The following is a 22,566-nucleotide window of genomic DNA, read 5'->3' as shown; positions in this document are numbered from 1 at the left end:
TTGGGTAAAGGAGTGGGGCAGGCCTTACTGTTGGGATAAGGAGCGGAGCAGGCCCTACTGTTGGGAGAAGGAGCGGAGCAGGCCCTACTGTTGGGAGAAGGAGTGGAGCAGGCCCTACTGTTGGGTAAAGGAGTGGGGCAGGCCTTACTGTTGGGAGAAGGAGCGGAGCAGGCCCTACTGTTTGGTAAAGGAGTGGGGCAGGCCTTACTGTTGGGAGAAGGAGCGGAGCAGGCCCTACTGTTGGGAGAAGGAGCGGAGCAGGCCCTACTGTTGGGAGAAGGAGCGGAGCAGGCCCTACTGTTGGGAGAAGGAGCGGAGCAGGCCCTACTGTTGGGTAAAGGAGTGGGGCAGGCCTTACTGTTGGGATAAGGAGCGGAGCAGGCCCTACTGTTGGGAGAAGGAGCGGAGCAGGCCCTACTGTTGGGAGAAAGAGTGGAGCAGGCCCTACTGTTGGGTAAAGGAGTGGGGCAGGCCTTACTGTTGGGAGAAGGAGCGGAGCAGGCCCTACTGTTTGGTAAAGGAGTGGGGCAGGCCTTACTGTTGGGAGAAGGAGCGGGGCAGGCCCTACTGTTGGGAGAAGGAGCGGAGCAGGCCCTACTGTTGGGTAAAGGAGTGGGGCAGGCCTTACTGTTGGGAAAAGGAGCGGGGCAGGCACTACTGTTGGGAGAAGGAGCGGAGCAGGCCCTACTGTTGGGTAAAGGAGTGGGGCAGGCCTTACTGTTCGGAGAAGGAGCGGAGCAGGCCCTACTGTTGGGAGAAGGAGCGGAGCAGGCCCTACTGTTGGGTAAAGGAGTGGGGCAGGCCTTACTGTTGGGAGAAGGAGCGGGGCAGGCCCTACTGTTGGGAGAAGGAGCGGAGCAGGCCCTACTGTTGGGAGAAGGAGCGGAGCAGGCCCTACTGTTGGGTAAAGGAGCGGGACAGGCCTTACTGTTGGAAGAAGGAGCGGAGCAGGCCCTACTGTTGGGAGAAGGAGCGGAGCAGGCCCTACTGTTGGGTAAAGGAGTGGGGCAGGCCTTACTGTTGGGAGAAGGAGCGGGGCAGGCCCTACTGTTGGGAGAAGGAGCGGAGCAGGCCCTACTGTTGGGAGAAGGAGCGGAGCAGGCCCTACTGTTGGGTAAAGGAGTGGGGCAGGCCTTACTGTTGGGAGAAGGAGCGGAGCAGGCCCTACTGTTGGGAGAAGGAGCGGAGCAGGCCCTACTGTTGGGTAAAGGAGTGGGGCAGGCCTTACTGTTGGGATAAGGAGCGGAGCAGGCCCTACTGTTGGGAGAAGGAGCGGAGCAGGCCCTACTGTTGGGAGAAGGAGTGGAGCAGGCCCTACTGTTGGGAGAAGGAGCTGAGCAGGGCCCTACTGTTGGGAGAAGGAGCGGAGCAGGCCCTACTGTTGGGTGAAAAGAGCGGAGCAGGCCCTACTGTTGGGAGAAGGAGCGGAGCAGGCCCTACTGTTGGGTAAAGGAGCGGGGCAGGCCTTACTGTTGGGAGAAGGAGCGGAGCAGGCCCTACTGTTGGGAGAAGGAGCGGAGCAGGCCCTACTGTTGGGAGAAGGAGCGGAGCAGGCCCTACTGTTGGGTAAAGGAGTGGGGCAGGCCTTACTGTTGGGATAAGGAGCGGAGCAGGCCCTACTGTTGGGAGAAGGAGCGGAGCAGGCCCTACTGTTGGGAGAAGGAGCGGAGCAGGCCCTACTGTTGGGAGAAGGAGCGGAGCAGGCCCTACTGTTGGGTAAAGGAGTGGGGCAGGCCTTACTGTTGGGAGAAGGAGCGGAGCAGGCCCTACTGTTTGGTAAAGGAGTGGGGCAGGCCTTACTGTTGGGAGAAGGAGCGGAGCAGGCCCTACTGTTGGGAGAAGGAGCGGAGCAGGCCCTACTGTTGGGTAAAGGAGTGGGGCAGGCCTTACTGTTGGGATAAGGAGCGGAGCAGGCCCTACTGTTGGGAGAAGGAGCGGAGCAGGCCCTACTGTTGGGAGAAGGAGTGGAGCAGGCCCTACTGTTGGGAGAAGGAGCTGAGCAGGCCCTACTGTTGGGAGAAGGAGCGGAGCAGGCCCCTACTGTTGGGTGAAAGAGCGGAGCAGGCCCTACTGTTGGGAGAAGGAGCGGAGCAGGCCCTACTGTTGGGTAAAGGAGCGGGGCAGGCCTTACTGTTGGGGAGAAGGAGCGGAGCAGGCCCTACTGTTGGGAGAAGGAGCGGAGCAGGCCCTACTGTTGGGAGAAGGAGCGGAGCAGGCCCTACTGTTGGGTAAAGGAGTGGGGCAGGCCTTACTGTTGGGATAAGGAGCGGAGCAGGCCCTACTGTTGGGAGAAGGAGCGGAGCAGGCCCTACTGTTGGGAGAAGGAGCGGAGCAGGCCCTACTGTTGGGAGAAGGAGCGGAGCAGGCCCTACTGTTGGGTAAAGGAGTAGGGCAGGCCTTACTGTTGGGAGAAGGAGCGGAGCAGGCCCTACTGTTTGGTAAAGGAGTGGGGCAGGCCTTACTGTTGGGAGAAGGAGCGGGGCAGGCCCTACTGTTGGGAGAAGGAGCGGAGCAGGCCCTACTGTTGGGTAAAGGAGTGGTGCAGGCCTTACTGTTGGGAAAAGGAGCGGGGCAGGCACTACTGTTGGGAGAAGGAGCGGAGCAGGCCCTACTGTTGGGTAAAGGAGTGGGGCAGGCCTTACTGTTCGGAGAAGGAGCGGAGCAGGCCCTACTGTTGGGAGAAGGAGCGGAGCAGGCCCTACTGTTGGGTAAAGGAGTGGGGGCAGGCCTTACTGTTGGGAGAAGGAGCGGGGCAGGCCCTACTGTTGGGAGAAGGAGCGGAGCAGGCCCTACTGTTGGGTAAAGGAGTGGGGCAGGCCTTACTGTTGGGAAAAGGAGCGGGGCAGGCCCTACTGTTGGGAGAAGGAGCGGAGCAGGCCCTACTGTTGGGTAAAGGAGTGGGGCAGGCCTTACTGTTGGGAGAAGGAGCGGAGCAGGCCCTACTGTTGGGTAAAGGAGTGGGGCAGGCCCTACTGTTGGGAGAAATAACATGCCCTCCTAAAACTGGTTATAACTCCAATTATGTTTGTGATATTAAGATTCTAACTTTGTCAGTGTGGTATATAGACTTATTTAGGAAAAGTCAAGGACAGGGGGGCATGAGTAAAAAAAATCACAAGCAGTCAAAATGACTGCTTTAGCGGTTCTAATGTGAAAAGGTGTAACAGATGAATCTTCCTTTTAAAAGCTGTAACAGATTAATGATTATTCCACTATCAGTCACATTGACACTGCTCTAGTTTTACTCTCTCTGACTCTGTCTGACTCTCTCTTTATCAAGCAATCGTTTTTCATGAGTGGTTACGGTATGAACTAGGCTTTTGCAGGGGGAGTCAAAGTGTGTGTGTGTGTGTGTGTGTGTGTGAGAGTGGAGCGGAGGGCCTGGGTTTGGCAGTGCTACATATTGTGGTTTGGCTACAGTGTGTCGCCGATGTCTGAGTTTGTCGCTCCATATCTCACCCCTCAGTGACAGACTGACATCATGTAACTGACTGAGTAACTTACATCATCTGACTGACATCATCTGACTGACTGACTGACTTCATCTAACTGACTGACTGACCGACTGACATCATCTGACTGACTGACTGACTGACTTCATCTAACTGAGTAACTGACATCATCTGACTGACTGACTGACTGACCGACTGACATCATCTAACTGAGTAACTGACATCATCTGACTGACTGACTATTAACTAAGGAGACCTTTCAGAACCTGTCTGACAGGCAGGGTTTAATAATGCTACACATTTAACCAGCCACCCCAACAGGTTAGCCTTCCATTTGTATTCTAGTCAAGAATTAACTTTGTAGCTTCAGGGGTATATGGAGAGGAGGGGGTTAGGGGACTACAAGTAAAAGAAGAGGTAGTAATAATGGACTGGATGTCTAATAGCCCCTCCCAGCCCCTGTTCATTATGTCTAATAGCCCCTCCCAGCCCCTGTTCATTATGTCTAATAGCCCCTCCCAGCCCCTGTTCATTATGTCTAATAGCCCCTCCCAGCCCCTGTTCATTATGTCTAATAGCCCCTCCCAGCCCCTGTTCATTATGTCTAATAGCCCCTCCCAGCCCCTGTTCATTATGTCTAATAGCCCCTCCCAGCCCCTGTTCATTATGTCTAATAGCCCCTCCCAGCCCCTGTTCATTATGTCTAATAGCCCCTCCCAGCCCCTGTTCATTATGTCTAATAGCCCCTCCCAGCCCCTGTTCATTATGTCTAATAGCCCCTCCCAGCCCCTGTTCATTATGTCCAATAGCCCCTCCCAGCCCCTGTTCATTATGTCTAATAGCCCCTCCCAGCCCCTGTTCATTATGTCTACATAGCCCCTCCCAGCCCCTGTTCATTATGTCTAATAGCCCCTCCCAGCCCCTGTTCATTATGTCCAATAGCCCCTCCCAGCCCCTGTTCATTATGTCTAATAGCCCCTCCCAGCCCCTGTTCATTATGTCCAATAGCCCCTCCCAGCCCCTGTTCATTATGTCTAATAGCCCCTCCCAGCCCCTGTTCATTATGTCTAATAGCCCCTCCATTGCACGTAATACAGCCCAGGGCTGGGAAATCACCCATAATCCCGTGCAGGTTGAGCAGGAAGCCCAGGGAAGGTGGTGTTGATCAGAGCCTAATCCTGAGCAGGGCCCATCAAAGAGCCTCTCTTTCATTAGGCCCCAGCCCAGCTGCACTGCATTAGGCCCGGAATGCAGGGACCGCCAGGGCACCCAGCTCCATTTTGGATCCATATAGAAGAGTTAGTATGGGAGAGAATGACAGTTGGTGAGATAGTGCATGACTGTATAGTATATGAAGTATGAAGGAACGCCTCTTTTCCTGTCTGTTTCTCTTCCTCTCACATAAAACCAATCACACCAGACACGTAAGAGTTGTTTACCAGCCGTAACTCATTTAGTCGTTTCTTCTTCCCTCCTATTTCCCACCTGAGACGGCAGGATGATATTATGATGACCTGCAGATGTCAGAGGGTCTGATGTCCAACTGAAATTCTGAGCGGAGTTGAACTAGGTTTATACACCCTCTGCAATGTGATAGATATGTGGCATACTTTTCTTTAAAAGAGAACTGATGAGTTTCAGCCCAAAATCCAGTTGGTCCTTTTTAGCTGGAAATGCACACACCGGGTCAGAAGCGAGCTCAAACGTTAGGCGAAAGTTACGTAGGAAACTTTTTCCCCCCTCTTTTTATCTGTGATTAAAAAAAGTTTGACATAGGAATGATGGGCGAAAAAAGTTCCAAGTTCCAGCGCAGTTTCATGGCAGTTATTTCATGTGCGATTGACGTTGGCCAGTTTCAGCTCCATATTGACTGGGCCGGCTGTTTTCTGAGCTGAAATGTCTTATTCTTTTGATGCTGAGGTAGAAAAATGCTGTCCTTTGCAATCCGCCCCAGCCCGGTCGGTCTTGAAGCTTGAAGCCTGGGCCGGCCGGAATGTTTGAAGGCATCTCCTAGATCCCGGAGTAAAGGCAGGAGAAATCCATTAAATCCATGAATGGATTCTCATCAAAGAAGTGTGTGTTTGAGAGAGACAGAAAGCTGGGGGAATGAAATAATGAGAAACAGTATTTTAAAGGAGATAAGATCACGCATTAAGATTGTTCTAACGCCCGAGAAAGAAAAGGAGAGAGAGAAATAGGGAGATATAGGAGAACGAGAGAGAGAGTAGGTGGGGGTATTTCACTGTTTGCCTGCTATTGAGGTTTATCTGCCTGTGTGTGTGTGTGTGTCCATAACGTCTCTTCTACCCCCCCCCCCCTTCTACCCCCCCCACACACACACACACACACACACACGTGCAGCCCCGGCCTCCCAATCTCCATCCTCCACAGAGGGGCCTGTGAAGCTTCTGTGTGCCCGATAACGTTGCCTCTGCTCTAGGCTGCTCAGAGGAGACCTCCTGCCTCTCACTTAACCTTATCTGGTTCTCTTATTTACCTACCTCACTCTTTTCCACTTCCTCCCTTCAAATCATGGCAAAGCAAAGAGTATCAGGGCTTCCTAGAAAGAGCTTGTCTTACCAGAATTAGGGGCTATGCCGATTTTTTGAAAAAGCGAAAGGTGTTTCCGAGAACACACACACACACACACACACAGACAGAGACCCTCTCAGGACACACACATACACACACACACAAACACTCTCTCTCTCTCTCCCGCTCTCTCTCTCTCTCAATTCAATTCAATTTCAATTTAAAGGCTTTATTGGCATGGGAAACGTATGTTAACATTGCCAAAGCAAGTGAAGTAGATAGTAAACAAAAGTGAAATAAACAATAAATATTAACAGTAAACATTACACTCAGAAGTTTCCCAAAGAATAAAGACATTTCAAATGTCATATTATGTATATATACAGTGTTGTAACAATGTGCAAATAGTTAAAGTACAAATAGGAAAATAAATAAACATAAATATGGGTTTTATTTACAATGGTGTTTGTTCTTCACTGGTTGCCCTTTTCTTGTGGCAACAGGTCACAAATCTTGCAGCTGTGATTGTCACACCCTGACTCAGGGGACGCTTAAATGTTGAGTCAGGGTGTGTATGTTCTATGTTGGGTATTTCTATGTTGGTGTTCTATTATGTGTATTTCTATGTTGGCCGGTGTGGTTCCCAATCAGAGGCAGCTGTAGCTCGTTGTCTCTGATTGGGGTCCATACTTAGGCAGCCTATTGGCACTAGTGGGTTGTGGGATCTTGTTCCAGTTAAGGTATGTTGTGTTGTGCTGCCTTGGACGTCACGTTTCGGTTTGTTTATTGTTTTGTCGTTGTGTTTAATATTTAATAAACATGTACGCATATCACGCTGCGCCTTGGTCTGACCCGTCGATGAACTAACGTGACAGTGATGGCACACTGTGGTTTTTCACCCAGTAGATAAAGGAGTTTATCAAAATTCGGTTTGTTTTCGAATTCTTTGTGGATCGCTGTAATCTGAGGGAAATATGTGTCTCTAATATGGTCATACATTTTACAGGAGGTTTGGAAGTGCAGCTCAGTTTCCACCTCATTTTGTGGGCAGTGTGCACATAGCCTGTCTTCTCTTGATTGCCAGGTCTGCCTACGGCGGCCTTTCTCAATAGCAAGGCTATGCTCACTGAGTCTGTACATAGTCACAGTGGTCAGGTATTCTGCCACTGTGTATTCTGTGCTCTGTTTTTTTTGTTTGTTCTTTCCAATGTGTCAAGTAATTCTCTTTTTGTTTTCTCATGATTTGGTTGGGTCTAATTGTGTTGTTGTTGTCCTGGGGCTCTCTCTCACTCACTCACTCACTCACTCACTCTCTCACACACACACACACTCACTGGCTGTCTCATCCACTCTGTTGTTTCCTCACTAACTATGCTGCTGTATTGAGACAGGTAAAGACATACACAGTCCTCAATGGACAAGCTTCACATTGTAGTAGTATGTGTCTCAGTTAAAGCTTCCAATGCATGTTGAGAAGAGAAGAGGTTTACAATACAGAAGTTAATGTTGTGAATCAGTGTTTTACACCGAAGTGTTTTACTCTGAGCTCTAAGGCCTAGTAAACTGCTCTCTGTTGTCTCCTTCCACCTCCCTCTCTAATGACCACACACACTGTCTCACACACACACACTGTGTCTCACACACTAGCACCCATACACATAAACACATACACACACACAAACACACACACCCGAACACTCACCCCACCTATCAACATTAGAACTGTATCTGGCACACCCCATAACAAAAGATTGTAGAGCTCAGGTCTGATATGAGGCGAGTGCTGTTAGGCTTCTTCGTGTGTGTGTGAGAGAGAGAGATTATTTGAACTGATCTGTGTTTGGTTTGGGGCTACAACTGGCACAGTCGTGTTTTAGTGGACGTGAATGGATGGTTAGTTTGCTATGTTCAGTGTATACTCTGGCTAGCCTGGTCCCAAATCTGTTCGTGCTGTCTTGCCAGTGACCATAGGAGGTGGGAAAGACTGCACAAACAGATGACGTGGTGAGGAAAAGCGACTTGTAGCGTATAATGGATTTGACCTCATTCCCTTCTACAGCTGATAGAGGGTTGAACATGACGGGAACTAACTCTTGATCATGGAATATTACCAGTGATGGGTGGTTAGTGGTTACCCAGTGATGGGTGGTTAGTGGTTACTCAGGCCTTGAGCAGGGAACTGATGACTGTTATGTAGGTGATGCATCTTCAGAGGGCTGTGTGTGTGTGTGTGTATCCTTTCCTCAGACTCCTCCAATTCCACCCCTCGCTCCTCTTCTCCCCACACTCCTCCACTGCTCTCTCGTTCATCCAGACCAGCCGTGATAAAACCCAGACAGAGAGAGGAGATAATCAGAGTCTTCCTATGTGTCAGTCTGTGTGTTGGTTAACCCTGTGTAGCTAGCTGGCGTAGCTCTCCTCTGTACTCTCATCTGGCTAACGGTAATGACACCTGGCCTCCACCGTCCAGCACCCGCATCGCAATGGTAACGAGGTGTGTGGTACACAAACGCCATGGTTATTTTAGGTTTCTTCGGCTATGACAACGGGAAGGAAGGAGAGAAGAATTAAAGCAGGCACAGGAGAAGATCGAGCTGCCAGGCCTTTAATTGTGAGCAGATGGAGTTTCTCTCCTCTCTCTCTCTCTCTCAATCACTCAGTTCTTCAGAAGGTATAGCCTCAGGCCTCCAGCAGATTTAACTTCAGCCACATCTTTCTCTCTCGCTCTTCCTCACTCTCTTCCTCTCTCTCTGTCTCTGTCTCACGTGTAGGCCTAGATGTAGAGAAACAGAAAGCAGACTGTCTGACTGATAATGTGGTTACACAGTTAATGATGTTAAGACAATGTATTTTTCCATCAGGGTTAATGCAGAATCTAAATACTAACGTTGTAGCATATTGGCCATGACTAGAGATCAGAGTATGTTCCTGGTCAGTCACGTTGCTGATGGACAACTAAAAAGCAACGTCAATACACTGTCAGATGTGACATTATGTGATATTTATTTATTATTTCATTTTAATTTTTTATCTTTTGCAGAAATGTCTAAAAACCGTTTTTTGCTTTGTCATTATGGGGTATTGCGTGTAGATTGATGAGGGGAAAAAAACAATTTAATCCATTTTAGAATAAGGCTGAATACTTTCCGAATGCACTGTACCCACTGGGGTATGTAATCACCACAGTGTTAGTGTTTTAGCGTGTGTATCACTCAGTCTTGAAGGGTTTGAAGTAGCTAGTGTGTGAATCCTGTTCTTCCGTCAGCCAGGAGATGGTGGTGCTGTTTGTTTGTTTGTCATCCTTGTTGTTCTGCCTCAACCAACAGCCTCGCTCCACTAACTGGTTCTCTGCCATTTGGAGATACACCAAATCCCATTATTCCTGGTCATGGATTATATAGCAAAACAGAGGAGGGAATGATCAAAGAAGACGTCCTGCAATCACCTCAGAGTGACAGACAGGGATGAGGATCACCTCAGAGTGACAGACAGGGATGAGGATCACCTCAGAGTGACAGACAGATTGAGGATCACCTCAGTGACAGACAGGGATGAGGATCACCACAGAGTGACAGACAGGGATGAAGATCACCTCAGAGTGACAGACAGATTGAGGATCACCTCAGAGTGACAGACAGGGATGAGGATCACCACAGAGTGACAGAGATGAGGATCACCTCAGAGTGACAGACAGGGATGAGGATCACCTCAGAGTGACAGACAGGGATGAGGATCACCTCAGAGTGACAGACAGGGATGAGGATCACCTCAGAGTGACAGACAGGGATGAGGATCACCCCAGAGTAACAGACAGGGATGGAGGCTTAACAGCGAACATCTGATTTAGAGGGGTGGGTGTGTGTGTGTGTGTGTGTGTGTGTATATGAAGATGAAAGTCAGAGCTGTTGTGTTGTTTATGGGTGAGGTGGGGTATAACATGTTGTGTGTGACGTGTGTGTGCCACGGGTGCGTGCGTTCATGCATACATACGGTACATGTATGTGTATATGTATATGTGTGTGCATCTCGTAGGCCCGGTCTTTGCCGTGGGCCCCAGCAGCAGCAGCAGAGATAATGACTCAAACAGATGAAAGAGACAGAGCAAAGAATTTTGCCAGTCCACCAAAAACATATTACAGCTCTCTGTCTCAGACATGGCAGGACGTTTTTGAAGTCGTTGGAGAGGAGCGGCACGGTCTCTCAATCACATTAATCAAGGCAGACAGCTCCTATCCTGTAGAGAATGTTGTAGATTACAGTCAGTTTGCTTTCGAACACAACTCTGGATGGATATTTAGAGAGGTGGAGGAAGATGAGATGGAGAAAGAAGAACAGAAAAGACAGGGGAAGGTAGAAGAGGAGGAGAGAGAAGAGCATCTTGTACCGCAGCCCTCTGCTCAGCCAAACACCCCCAGGGTCATCTAATGGAACAACCTGCAGGTGGTCCGACCCCCGGGGTCATCTAATGGAACAACCCGCAGGTGGTCCGACTGCTTTAAGACGTCAGTGGCCGTCACAGAGAAGCTACACACAGATGCATCCATGGACCCCTGTCTAAGCCCCTCTCTGGCCCCCTCTGTCACCCCCTGTCTGCCCCACTAATCCACCTTAATAGAGGTGAGACAGACCTCCCCCTCCCCTCCCAACTCTAGACAGCCTCAAAGAAGAGAGAGAGTTAAAAAGAGAGGGATTTAAAAGGAGAGAGTTAAAAGGAGAGCCCAATATGAAAATCAAACAGTGTAGTCCAGCCCTTCCTCTATAGCTAAGTGGTTCCAACTGATGTAAACATGACAGGAATTGAGTTGGAGAGACTAAGAGATAGCTAGGTAGAAAGAAAAAGAGAGAGATAGAAAGAGAGATGTTGCTGTCTGAAGGCAGGTAGCCTAGCGTTAAGAGCGTTGGGCTAGTAACCAAAAGGTTGCTGCTTTGAATCTGTCTATGTGCCCTTGAGCAAGGCACTTAACCCTAATTGCTCTGGATAAGAGCATCTGCTAAATGACTAAAATGTAAACGTAAAGACTGACATTAGCATACGGTCACCCTTACCAAACACAGGACTGAGAAAAGTGTTTGAACACCTAGCTATATCTTGACCATGCATGTACGAAGACACACACACACCAGACCAGTGTGTGTACTATCCAGGGTCTCTCTCTCGAGCACTCAATGTCAAACTTTGTTTGTACTACTACCACCATACCTCACGTGTCTGACCCTATTTACCTAGTAGGCCTTTGGTGATGAACACACTGTATGAAGTTAGGCATCACATTACGAGACTCTGCTATGTTATAATGCCTGTAACGGCTTCTCTAATACCAAGCAGACACACCCTCCAAGTCTAAGACAGGCAGATGTGTTCAGGCAATGACTCATCCATGTGTAGACTTGTGTGCGTTCGTGCGATATGTATTAAGTGGGTGCAGCAGTGCCTGTTAGGAGGAACAGTGATGTTGCGGAGAATTTGAAGTGACAGAGCCAATGATGGGAGGCTGTGAAATGGAAAATAAAAACTCTTATTACTGCCGTGACACTTCAAGAGGCGCTTACACACACACACACACACACACACACACACACACACACACACACACACACACACACTTGTACACAGTGATTACAGACAAACAAGCAAATAACATCTCCCGGAGTCCTCTCCCTCGTAAATGTAACCCAAATTGCTGCCAGAGACGTGTGTTAGGTAGATACAGAGGTGTCTGTACCAGTCAGTCACTGTAGTGCACCTAGTGTTGAAAGGCCTATAGATCACTGAGACATCTCATACCTGGGACACCGCTAGTCGTTGTTCTCTCTGTAATGTTTACAAATCAGACTTTCAGTATATGTTTATGTTCTTGTTTATAAGGTCTTTATAATGATCATACCAGTTTGTGACTTCTGTTATAACATGTTATGTAGTATTCATAAAGGCTTTATTAATACTGTATGTATGTACATAAGGTCAGCTGAAGTATAGTGTTAGCAGGTTTTATTTTGGGTTGTTTCATCAGTTTATTAAGTCACCTTGGAGATAACAGTCATATAGAAAGTACCTAGCCCCGACCCTTTATCCGCGCACCTGTCAATCATCACATATTTTCCACCCACTCTTACTGCAATGACATCACCTGAATGCTAGCCGGCCTCTCGTGAATCTCGTAGTATCATGTCATTTTGTTGTGTTGTCAAAGATTAGCTAAGCCCAGATCTCTCTGTCCTGATATCGTTGATTTAAAACATTCCTGAAAAAAAGGTCCATATGGAAGAAATATCCTCCCGTACAGAAAAAAGCACATGAATTTCACATGACCTTATGTGAAGTTAATGTGATAACATGAGACAACATGTAAAAGCAACATGTGATAACATGGAACTACACATGTGAAAGCATGATCTCATGTGAAATAAATGTGACAACATGGGGATGCAAAATTGAAGTTTTTCACATGTGAAAATGCAATTCCACATGTGAGAGTTAGATTTTCGCATGTGAATGCTTTTTTACATGTGAAACTGCAGATTTCAACTGTGTGAATATGCAATTCACATGTGAGGTGAAAACATGTTATTGTCCTCACATGTGAAAAGGTGGTGTTAACATGATAACTCTAAATGTAATACATGTGAACAGATTTCACATGTGAACAACTGACCTCACATGTCTCTTTTTTTTTTTTTTTTTTTTTGTGAAAATGTGATTTCACATGTGTGTTTTTTTTGTAAGGGGATGAAATTGTATGGGGTTTTTGAAGTAAGTGGTACGCTGTTCAGCTAAAATAGTGTACAAAAGTCTTGAATCACTGACGATTACATTTGACATGATTACTTAGTAATGACTTTTCAATATGACCCCACCTGGGATACAAACTCAAAATCTCTGGGTTTGGGGTAAGCTGATCTTTCTGCTGTGCCGCAAAGTCTGTAGCATTCCTCTACACATTCATTGCCTATAATCTCTGAATTTAGCAAAACAGTGCCATCCGCACTGCTATTTTAGTTATCAGTTAATCTGACTATTCTCTCATCATTGATTTTATTGACTTATTTCAGCAATTTGAGGGGTTTTCTGTGTAGTCTAATGTTGATGGGGCATATTATTCTGTTTTAATGTTACTCCTGAATCTTTGTGTATTTTTACCAAAGCTGAGATTTACAGTGGATTCGGGAAGTATTCAGACCCCTTGACTTTTTCCACATTTTTGTTACATTACAGCCTTATTCTAAAATGGATTAAATTGTTTTTTTCCCCCGCTTCAATCTACAAACAATACCCCATGATGACAAATCAAAAACAGGTTTTTAGAAATGTTTGCAAATGTATACAAAATAAACAACTGAAATATGACATTTACATAAGTATTCAGACCCTTTACTCAGTACTTTGTTGAAGCACCTTTGGCAGCGATTACAGCCTCGAGTCTTCTTGGGTATGACGCTACAAGCTTGGCAAACCTGTATTTGGGGAGTTTGTCCCATTCTTCTCTGCAGATCCTCTCAAGCTCTGTCAGGTTGGATGGGGAGCGTCGCTGCACAGCTATTTTCAGGTCTCTCCAGAGATGTTCGATTGGGTTCAAGTCCGGGCTCTGGCTGGGCCACTCAAGGACATTCAGAGACTTGTCCCGAAGCCACTCCTATGTTTTCTTGGCTGTGTGCTTAGGGTCGTTGTCCTGTTGGAAGGTGAACCTTCACCCAAGTCTGATGTCCTGAGCCCTCTAGAGTTGGTTTTCATCAAGGATCTCTCTGTACTTTGCTCCGTTCATCTTTCCCTCGATCCTGACTAGTCTCCCAGTCCCTGCCGCTGAAAAACATCCCCGCCACATGATGCGGCCACCACCATGCTTCACCGTAGGGATGGTGCCAAGTTTCCTCTAGACGTGACGATTGGCATTCAGGCCAAAGAGTTCAATCTTGGTTTCATCAGACCAGAGAATCTTGTTTCTCATGGTCTGAGAGTCCTTTAGGTGCCTTTTGGCAAACTCCAAGCGGGCTGTCATGTACCTTTTACTGAGGAGTGGCTTCCGTCTGGCCACTCTACCATAAAGGACTGATTGGTGGAGTGCTGCAGAGATGGTTGTCCTTCTGGAAGATTCTCCCATCTCCACAGAGGAACTCTGGAGCTCTGTCAGAGTGACTATCACCTCCCTGACCAAGGCCCTTCTCCCCAGATTGCTCAGTTTAGCCAAGTGGCCAGCTCTATGAAGAGTCTTGGTGGTTCCAAACTTCTTCCATTTAAGAGTGATGGAGGCCACTGTATTCTTGGGGACCTTCAATGCTGCATACATTTTCTGTTACCCTTCCCCAGATCTGTGCCTCAACACAATCCTGTCTCGGAGCTCTACAGACAATTCCTTCGACCTCATGGCTTGTTTTTTGCTCTGACATGCACTGTCAACTGTGGGACCTTATATAGACAGGTGTGTGCCTTTCCAAATCATGTCCAATCAATTGAATTTACTACAGGTGAACTCCAATCAAGTTGTAGAAACATCTCAAGGATGATCAATGGAAACAGGATGCACCTGAGCTCAATTTCGAGTCTCATAGCAAAGGGTCTGAATACTTATGTAAATAAGGTATTTCTGTTCTTTATCTTTATTAAATTTGCAAAAATGTATACAACTGTTTTTGCTTTGTCATTATGGGGTATTGTGTGTAGATTGATGAGGGAAAAAAATTATTTAATCCATTTTAGAATAAGGCTGTAAACGTAACAAAATTTGTGGAAAAAGTCAATGCACTGTACTTTACTTAAGTCCAACGTGTAGGAATGCAGGTGAAATCAGTCATTAAAACAGACATGGTGGCGTAGCAGGGAGATCGGAATGCCACGAACTAAGAGGTTGTGAGTTCAAATCCCAGGTGAGGACATGTTGAATAATAATTACTGTATAAATAAACATTCATCATGTAATCATGTATGTCAAAGTGTGTCAAATATGTTAAAAGCACTGTTTGTGTGTGTATCCTAACAACTAATTTTTGTTCGCAGGGCATCTCCTGTGAAATCTCATGTAAAATATTCACGTGAAAATTTGAATCCACATGTGAAAGGTAATGTGATCACATGTGAAATATCATCACTTGAAGTAGGGCTGGGAATTACCAGGGACCTCACGATACGATATTATCACGATACTTAGGTGCAATACTTGGAGTCAAAGTGTCGATATAATATCGCCAAAATAATATCGCGATATGTAACTGTATCAAATTTTTGTTTTCCAAAAACACATGGTTTCACATGTGAAATAAAATGTAACATGTGAAATCATGTGGTTTCTCCATATAGGCTGTCTCTAGGATGCGTGATGTATACAATGCAATAAACGTATGTGTTTTGTGACTTAGCTAAGGAAACACAAGGAAATGATAAACCTCTGGCAAACCATGATGTGTAGATATTTTTCTAAAGCCGCCTCCTCCTTCTCCTGCAACAATACAACGCCCTATTCCAAGGAAAGAGAAAGAGCAGTACAGCTTGAGCCAGGGTCGGAGCCAAACAACCATAGCTATGTCTATGTTCCAGTTTGTTTGTCTTTGTCAGGTTGACATTGACTTCCTGTCTGTACCTTGTTGTTGTGTGTGTGCGCGTGTGTGTGTGCGTTGTGTCTATTTCTGTGTGTGTATGCATTGTGAATATTTCTTTGTGTGTGTCCGTGCGTATAATGTGTGTATGTGCATGTCCGTGTGTGTTGTCCTTCTTCTTGCCTTGTTTGTGTGTGTGTGTGTGTGTGTGTGTGTGAGAGAGAGAGAGACTGGCCCAGTTCCAGCCGCAGATTGTTAATTAAGTTCTGGTAAGCGGTGCATGCTCCTGCCTTCAGATCCACTTCCACTGTTCCTCACACACACACTTCAAAGGCAACCTCAGCCGCTCACCGCTCCACACCAGCCAGGATTATTAAGCGATTGAAGAGTCTGATACGGCCTCAAAGAGCCTTCAGCGCTAAGACGCTTTTGGCAGGCTGCGCAGGTAGTCCGCTTTAAAATACACACACATGCACACACTCTCTCCATACTGTTTCACACAAAAACACACACACAATGACAGACACACACTCCACATACTCACACACACACCACACACTGCACTCACTCACACATCGTTAGTCTACTTTAGACCTGAGGGTCTTTCTGTGTGCTTACTTTGTTGTCTCAGAACAGAAACACTATTAATGTCTACTGTATATAAAGTAGATACCTTTAATGCATCAGTATACTGTTTTCCTGTGGTTTTAGATATATATAGTGTTCGCCTATATTCCCATGAGTATGTGTGTCTGTATGGGGGGGGTATCATAAAGAGTTGATGTTTTTCATTAGACATCTAAAACCGTATGTGTGAAAGCAAACACACACACGTACACACTTAGCCCAACCGTGGACTTTAATCAGGCTGGAGTCAAAGCAGGAACAGTCTCTATAGCAACAAAGGCAGGCTGGGGGAATGGATGGACGTGTCAGTCTGCCTGTCTGTCAGGTACAGGAGGAACATTTAAAGGGCCGGCATAGTGTTTTTGTTTTCCTGTCTTTTCTTCTCCTTTATTTCTCTTCTGTCGTTCACGCCTGGCTTTGTTTTCTCTCATCAGCCGGTAAAGCCCCTAGAGAGACAGAGCGAGACAGACGAGAGAGACGTTCAAAGCCAAACAGACAGACAGGAAGAAATACAAGAGCCGTATCCGTGGTGACGGCTACCTGTATCCGTGGTGACAGGTGTGTCCGTTCGACAGCAGGCTGCTGTTCCTTTGCCGTTTGTCAGGAAGTGTTGGGAGCAGGGCCAGGCCCACCGGTGTTGATTCGTTTTTAGGGGTGCATTTGCTAGTACAGAGCATTACGGGGCCGTCTGTCTGTTAGTATGTCTGTTTGTCTGTCAGTGCCACCAGGAGAGAGCTGATCTGAAAGGGTGTTGTTTAGACTATACTAATCTGTTGTCAGGACTGACCTGTGGAATCTCCCCGGCCTTCTGTGTTTGAGTCATCCTGTATTTGTACAGTGTTTCAACTTTCAGAGAGAAAGAGAAAGAGAGAGAGAGAGAGAGAGAGAGAGAGAGAGATAGGGAGTGTTAAAACAGAACCAGTCACAGTGGAGGTGTAGAAAGACCAGACTGACACTGAACCTGCACAGGCATGTCTGTGACATCAGAGCTATATAAAGTTGATATTGAGGGGATATCTACATATTCATCTCACAGTGCTCTGTACCCTCTCAGTGACAAGTCATAATGTAGAGATAGTAACTGGTTGCTTATTGTGAAATCTCTATGTATGGTTCTAGCTGGCTGTTAATGCCTTTTCCAAGTGGACGAAGAATAAAACCCAGAAAGCACAACTCAAAAATACTCCCGTCTGTCTGCCTTTATCACATTTTGCATGTCTGTCAATCTGTCCTTCTGTCCGTCTGTCTGTTTCCATCTGTCTGTCTGTCTGCCTTTAACACATCGTGTCTGTTTGTCTGTATGTTCCTCCTCCATGTTGTGTCTCCCCTGCCCCAGTTTCCTTCTGTTTTTCCCTGATAATTGGCAGCCGTGGCTGATTTCTCCCTCTCTTCCTGTTAAGTGATGAATAGTTGGCAGGGCATCAGAGGGAGCGGTGTGCCCGCCGGGCCACTCACTGGCTGCTGCTGCCACAGGGGCGTCGAGCCTGGCACCGTTCCCAGAGTAATGCCAGCCCAGCGACAGGCAGGCAGGGGGACACACAGCCAAGAGACAGGGGTCAACGGCTGTGTACGTGTGTGCGTTTGTGTGTGTGTGTGTGTGTGCCCTTCCTACAAACAGGTACAATCTCTCTCTCTTTCCCTCTCTATCTCTCGTGTGTGTCTGTATGCATATCTCTTTGTCACTCTCTCCCTCTCTCCACTTTGTGTTGCAGACGACCAGCAGACTGAAGCATATTGAGAAGGAATACGGTCAGAAGCTTGCCAAGTCTGCTCAGGTAAACACTTCTCTTCCTCTTTTTGGCCTTTTTTTGGGGAAGATTTGTTTGTAAAGAGCAAACAAACGTTCAGCGGGAAGCTATGAGAAAACAATATACACTCCTCCCTTCCCTCCCTGCTTAAACACACACACACTTTTACAACAGACACATACACATATACCACAAGTTTAACATAATGCTGCAGACAAATGAATCTACCTCCTAGGTTTTTGTCTTCTTCTTCTGTTCCTCTCTTTCATGTCTTTGTGTAACATCCAGAGGCGTCGGAGGCAAGGGTTAGCCAGGCTTTGGTCCAGGCACTTCACAGGTGGTGTGGAAACCTGGCCCAGTTAGTTAGCCAGGTTTTATAACCAAGAGGTAGACTTTACTGTTTGATTCTAGTTGTTTCACAATGTTCATATTTGCCTTTAAGCCATATGTAGAATCCTATTTATGTAGATGCAACGCCTCGCATACAGCAATACGGAACCCAGGTGGGATTGGCTGGAAGATATGAGGGTTTTAGGTAACTTTTAGGTGCCTCACACACATGCACACACACACACATAAACACACACATGCTCACGCACACACTTGTTCTTTCTCCCCCCCTCTCTGCCCCTCCCCTCCCCTGGCCATGACGTCAGGAGGAGTTTTGTTTGAAGGTTCTCCTCTCCTCTTGCTGGGACCATATGTTTAACATTAAACCTAATCTCCTCAGACTGAGAGCAGTTAAAGCCAGAGGAACTCTCCTCTCTGCTCATGAATCAAAACCACCAGACCATTCCTCCTCTCCTCCATTCTTCCCCCCATTCTACCCTTTCTTTCTCTCTCTCTCTCTCTCTCTCTCGCGCTCTCGTCTCGCTCTGTTTGGACATGTGGGATGCTTTAAAGCTACAGTCTGAGATTAGTTTTTTAAGCAAAAATATAAAGAATTGAAATGAAACAGATTCCCAGATTCCAGACTGTGGCTTCAAACGCCTTTAGCTGTGCAGTATAAAAGACCCCAAAACACAAATCACTGTTTATGTTTGAAAACAAAGAAGATTAGATCTATCCCAATCTGAAAAAATAGGGGGGTAAAATATCACATTCTACCACAGGCTGTAATTGCTACATCATTACCTTAGAAGAAACGATTCAAAGAGGGACAATTTTTTGTCTTTCTCTCTCTCTCTCTCTCTCTCTCTCGCTCTCTCTCTCTCTCTCTCTTTTTCAATCCCCCTGTTTTGGGTCCACTTTCGACGGCGGCAGCGTTGAGTTGAAAGCGAGGTTGACAAGCAGATGTTGTAAGAAAACAGGAGCTTATGAAGTTGCACAATGCCCCCGACATCAAACGTGTCTCGGGTGGTAGTTGAAAGTTCACTCTGTGTTTACTCGTCTTTGCTATGTGGCGAGGTAAAGTTTCCGTCAACAGAGGCTGCAAAAGATGAATCCTCTGTTTTGAACGGGCGAGTTCAACTTAACACCCTTCCTCTGCATTCTGTTGCTGAAAACCCCAGTTCCATGTGTTCGACATTGACAAAACACAACGCTCTAAGGACATTATACATGCATGTGTTTTTTTCTATGTTAAGACCATATTAATGCATGCTATTTGTTGGTATTTGTAGCGTGTGTTAGCGTGTGTTAGCGTGTGTTAGGGGCTTGACTTTCAAAGGCGTTTTGGAGGGACTAAAGATGTTTTAATTCATAGGAGCCCTGGGGGCAACTGGAACTAATGTAAACAGAGGGCCTTTGAACCTTGGAGGCTGCCCTCACTGTGTAACCCCTAAGTGTTTCTGTCAGAGGTCATCGCTCTCTCTCGCAGGGAGAGCACTGCAGCATGGGTTGTAGTATCCCAATTCAAACATACCAAGCCGCCATACATTATCCTGAGGGGACTAGGGTAGACACATGCAGTGTGAATGCACGCACACACAACACACACACACAGGGTCTTTTGAGCTTCGTTAATTAGCGTCTCTGAAATCCGGGCCGCTTAATTGTCTTGCTGAGCGTGGCCTTCCTGAGCGACCTCTGAACCCAGCCCGGTTTGTTTCTCTTCTCTAGCTAATGATGAGGCAACAGTGGGGGTCCCCGGAACTCCCCCAGCCCTTTATCTCAACACTGCTGCTGGTTGAACATGGGAAAGGCTTGTAATATCAACTTAAATACAGTTAGTAGCTGGAAACACACATCTTTACTACTATTATTATTATTTCATGCATAGAAGTACTTAACATCCTAGTAGAATCAGGCAATAACTGAAAGAGAAATGGTTTAAATGACAATCATGCCCTTCGGGGTATTATTTAACTATTTGTTGTTTCTGATCTGGGAGTGCGTCAGTTTACGTGTTTTTTTAATCATTCTTGTTAACGCCCTAGTGAGTTAATTGTGTTGCACTATGCAGTTTGCCTGTCATAGAGGACCGATAAATGGCCAGCTGGCCTCTGAGAGGCCCTACAACTGCCTTTCATTCTGTAAGTTCACTTTGAGGTGATGCAAACCCAGCCTAAACAGAGCTACCAACCAGCCTGTGAAATTAAAGACGGCCTGTTCAGGCCAATTACAGTAGAGTACAGTCAGATGAAGCCCTCGATATGAGACTAGGTATAGAGGTACAGAAATAACGAGAAAGACAGGGTTAGTGAGTCATTATATCACTCCAGGCTACAGACGAGATGCTAGAGAATCTATATGGCAAAATAATTATTACGCCCAGAACTGATGTTCCTATAATAATGGGCCATTTGTTGCTTTCATGTGGCTGGCCCCGCTGACTAAATAAGCCTAATCTCTCCCTCTGCGGTCGCTAAGGCGCTCATTCCCATAACTCCCACTCAATGAGAGGATTCCAGTAAGACTGTTGAACGAAGTGTTGAGTTGAACTAATGCACAGTAAACAATTATCTGTCTGTCTGTATAGCCCAGCGCGAGCGGTTCAACTGGCCTGAGAGAGCAGTTTTCTCTTTTTCTATTTTTTCTCTCTCTTTCTCTCTACCTTCTCTCTTCTCTCTCTCCTCTCTTCTCCCTCCTCTTCTCTCTCCCGGCTGTGGTATTTCAAAGCTACTGCTGCTCCTTTTCACCTTGGTGTGTACCAGTTCACCAACACAACCTCACTCTGCTCTTCACAAAGATAGGAGCTTTCTTCCTCCTCTCTCCATCTCTGCCTCTCTCTCTCTGTCTGTCTGCCTTTCTCTCGCTCTCTTTCTTTCTCTTGATTTCTCTCTTTTTTTCAGGACAGACAGAGAACTGTGAGAACATTAATAATGGCTGAGACTATTGTTGCTGAGACACACCATTGACAGACACTAAACTAATGGTGTCTGTTCCTTAGGGTACAGTATATACTGTACCTATAGTAGCTAAACAAGAGATACATTTCGGTCTCCCACAGTGTTCTACTCAGTAAAACCTTAACAGATAATGACATCATGTTGTTAGGGAATATGTTAAGCATTTCGTATCCGGCTCCAACAAGTTGTGTGTTTTGATGTTAATGCATTTGTCTGCTGCCCACACTCTCTATTTCATTAGCATCAAAACTCCTGTTCCATTTAGACTCAACTAAACACTTCCTGAAATGGAAATCGTTTCAAAACAACAGCAACAAACAGGTTATGTCACTGAAGGAAAAACACCAAGGACTGAACTGTACTGTACAGAGCACTAGAGACCTGGACCTAGGACTGAACTGTACTGTACAGAGCACTAGGGACCTGGACTGAACTGTCGTGTTCAGAGCACTAAGGACCTTGACCTAGGACTAAACTGTACTGTACAGAGCACTAGGGACCTGGACCTAGGACTGAACTGAACTGTACTGTACAGAGCACTAGAGACCTGGACCTAGGACTTGGCTAATCAATTCCAATTTGGTATTCAATGACAAATAAAATTATCTTGAGGTCCGGTCAGGGGTCACCAACCATGACCCCCAGAGTCAGTTGTTAGAGTGTGTTTATACTGTCTGTGTCATATGGGGATGTATCAATATCAACCCTCTTGGAATGGTGTTCCTCAGGGTTCACTGTTGTCCCCTCTCAATGTGTCTCTCCCTCTCTCATCCCAACCCATCTCTCACCCCCTCTCTCTCTCCCTCTCCCTCTCCCATCTAATATTTTTCTCTCCTCCCTCTCTCCATAGTTGATAGCAGAGCTGCAGACTTCAGTGTGTGATGCTAAGGAGGAGGCGTTGCGGCAGCAGCAGGAGAAGGAGCGACAGCTGGAGGAGGCTACAGCTCACTGGGATGATGAGAGGAGGCAGATGAGCCGCCATGCAGACACTAAGAGCAAGGTAAAGTTTCATGGACAGTCTGCAAAGGACACTACTATATAGGACCCATGAATGGTGCACGCCACAAAGTATTTTCTCACACTTTTCTCAAAACTTTTGCTGAAAAACAGCAAGTGAGAGAACATGGGTAAGTTGACATATAAATACATCCCAAGATTTACGCACATTGGTTGAGAGAGTGGAAGGGGATAATTGCAAGAGTGAGCCCATAGAATGAACAGCCAGCGTGAGGAATGTGCATTACTGTGCCGTGCTTATAGGCTAGAGGTAAATAGGTGAATGACATTCCACACATGGCTAACAAGACAGAGGAGGAGAAACAAGACGCTATGCTGATGATACGTTTGTATTCATTCCCACAATGCCCCTAGAATATGAAACAAAGTGAATTA

General features: G+C 46.6%; 1 protein-coding gene across 2 annotated transcripts in view; it reads left to right on the top strand.

Annotated features, from left to right (window-relative positions):
- Positions 1 to 22,263, top strand: part of LOC121557119 (centrosomal protein of 112 kDa) — a 120,314-nt gene extending 98,051 nt beyond the window's left edge. Inside the window, exons 20-21 of one of the 2 annotated variants that reach the window (XM_045213720.1) lie at positions 17,849 to 17,911; positions 22,025 to 22,263. In XM_045213720.1, coding sequence (XP_045069655.1) covers positions 17,849 to 17,911; positions 22,025 to 22,216 — 255 coding nt within the window. In that variant the 3' untranslated portion in view covers positions 22,217 to 22,263. The remainder of the gene's footprint in view (positions 1 to 17,848; positions 17,912 to 22,024) is intronic. The other variant, XM_045213721.1, reaches the window with a different exon arrangement.
- Positions 22,264 to 22,566: the final 303 nt, after the last annotated feature.

Source organism: Coregonus clupeaformis, unplaced genomic scaffold, assembly GCF_020615455.1.
Source record: "Coregonus clupeaformis isolate EN_2021a unplaced genomic scaffold, ASM2061545v1 scaf0145, whole genome shotgun sequence".
Taxonomy (NCBI): domain Eukaryota; kingdom Metazoa; phylum Chordata; class Actinopteri; order Salmoniformes; family Salmonidae; genus Coregonus; species Coregonus clupeaformis.
The sequence above is the reverse complement of the archived record's forward strand: the minus strand, read 5'-3'. Positions and strand labels throughout refer to the sequence as shown.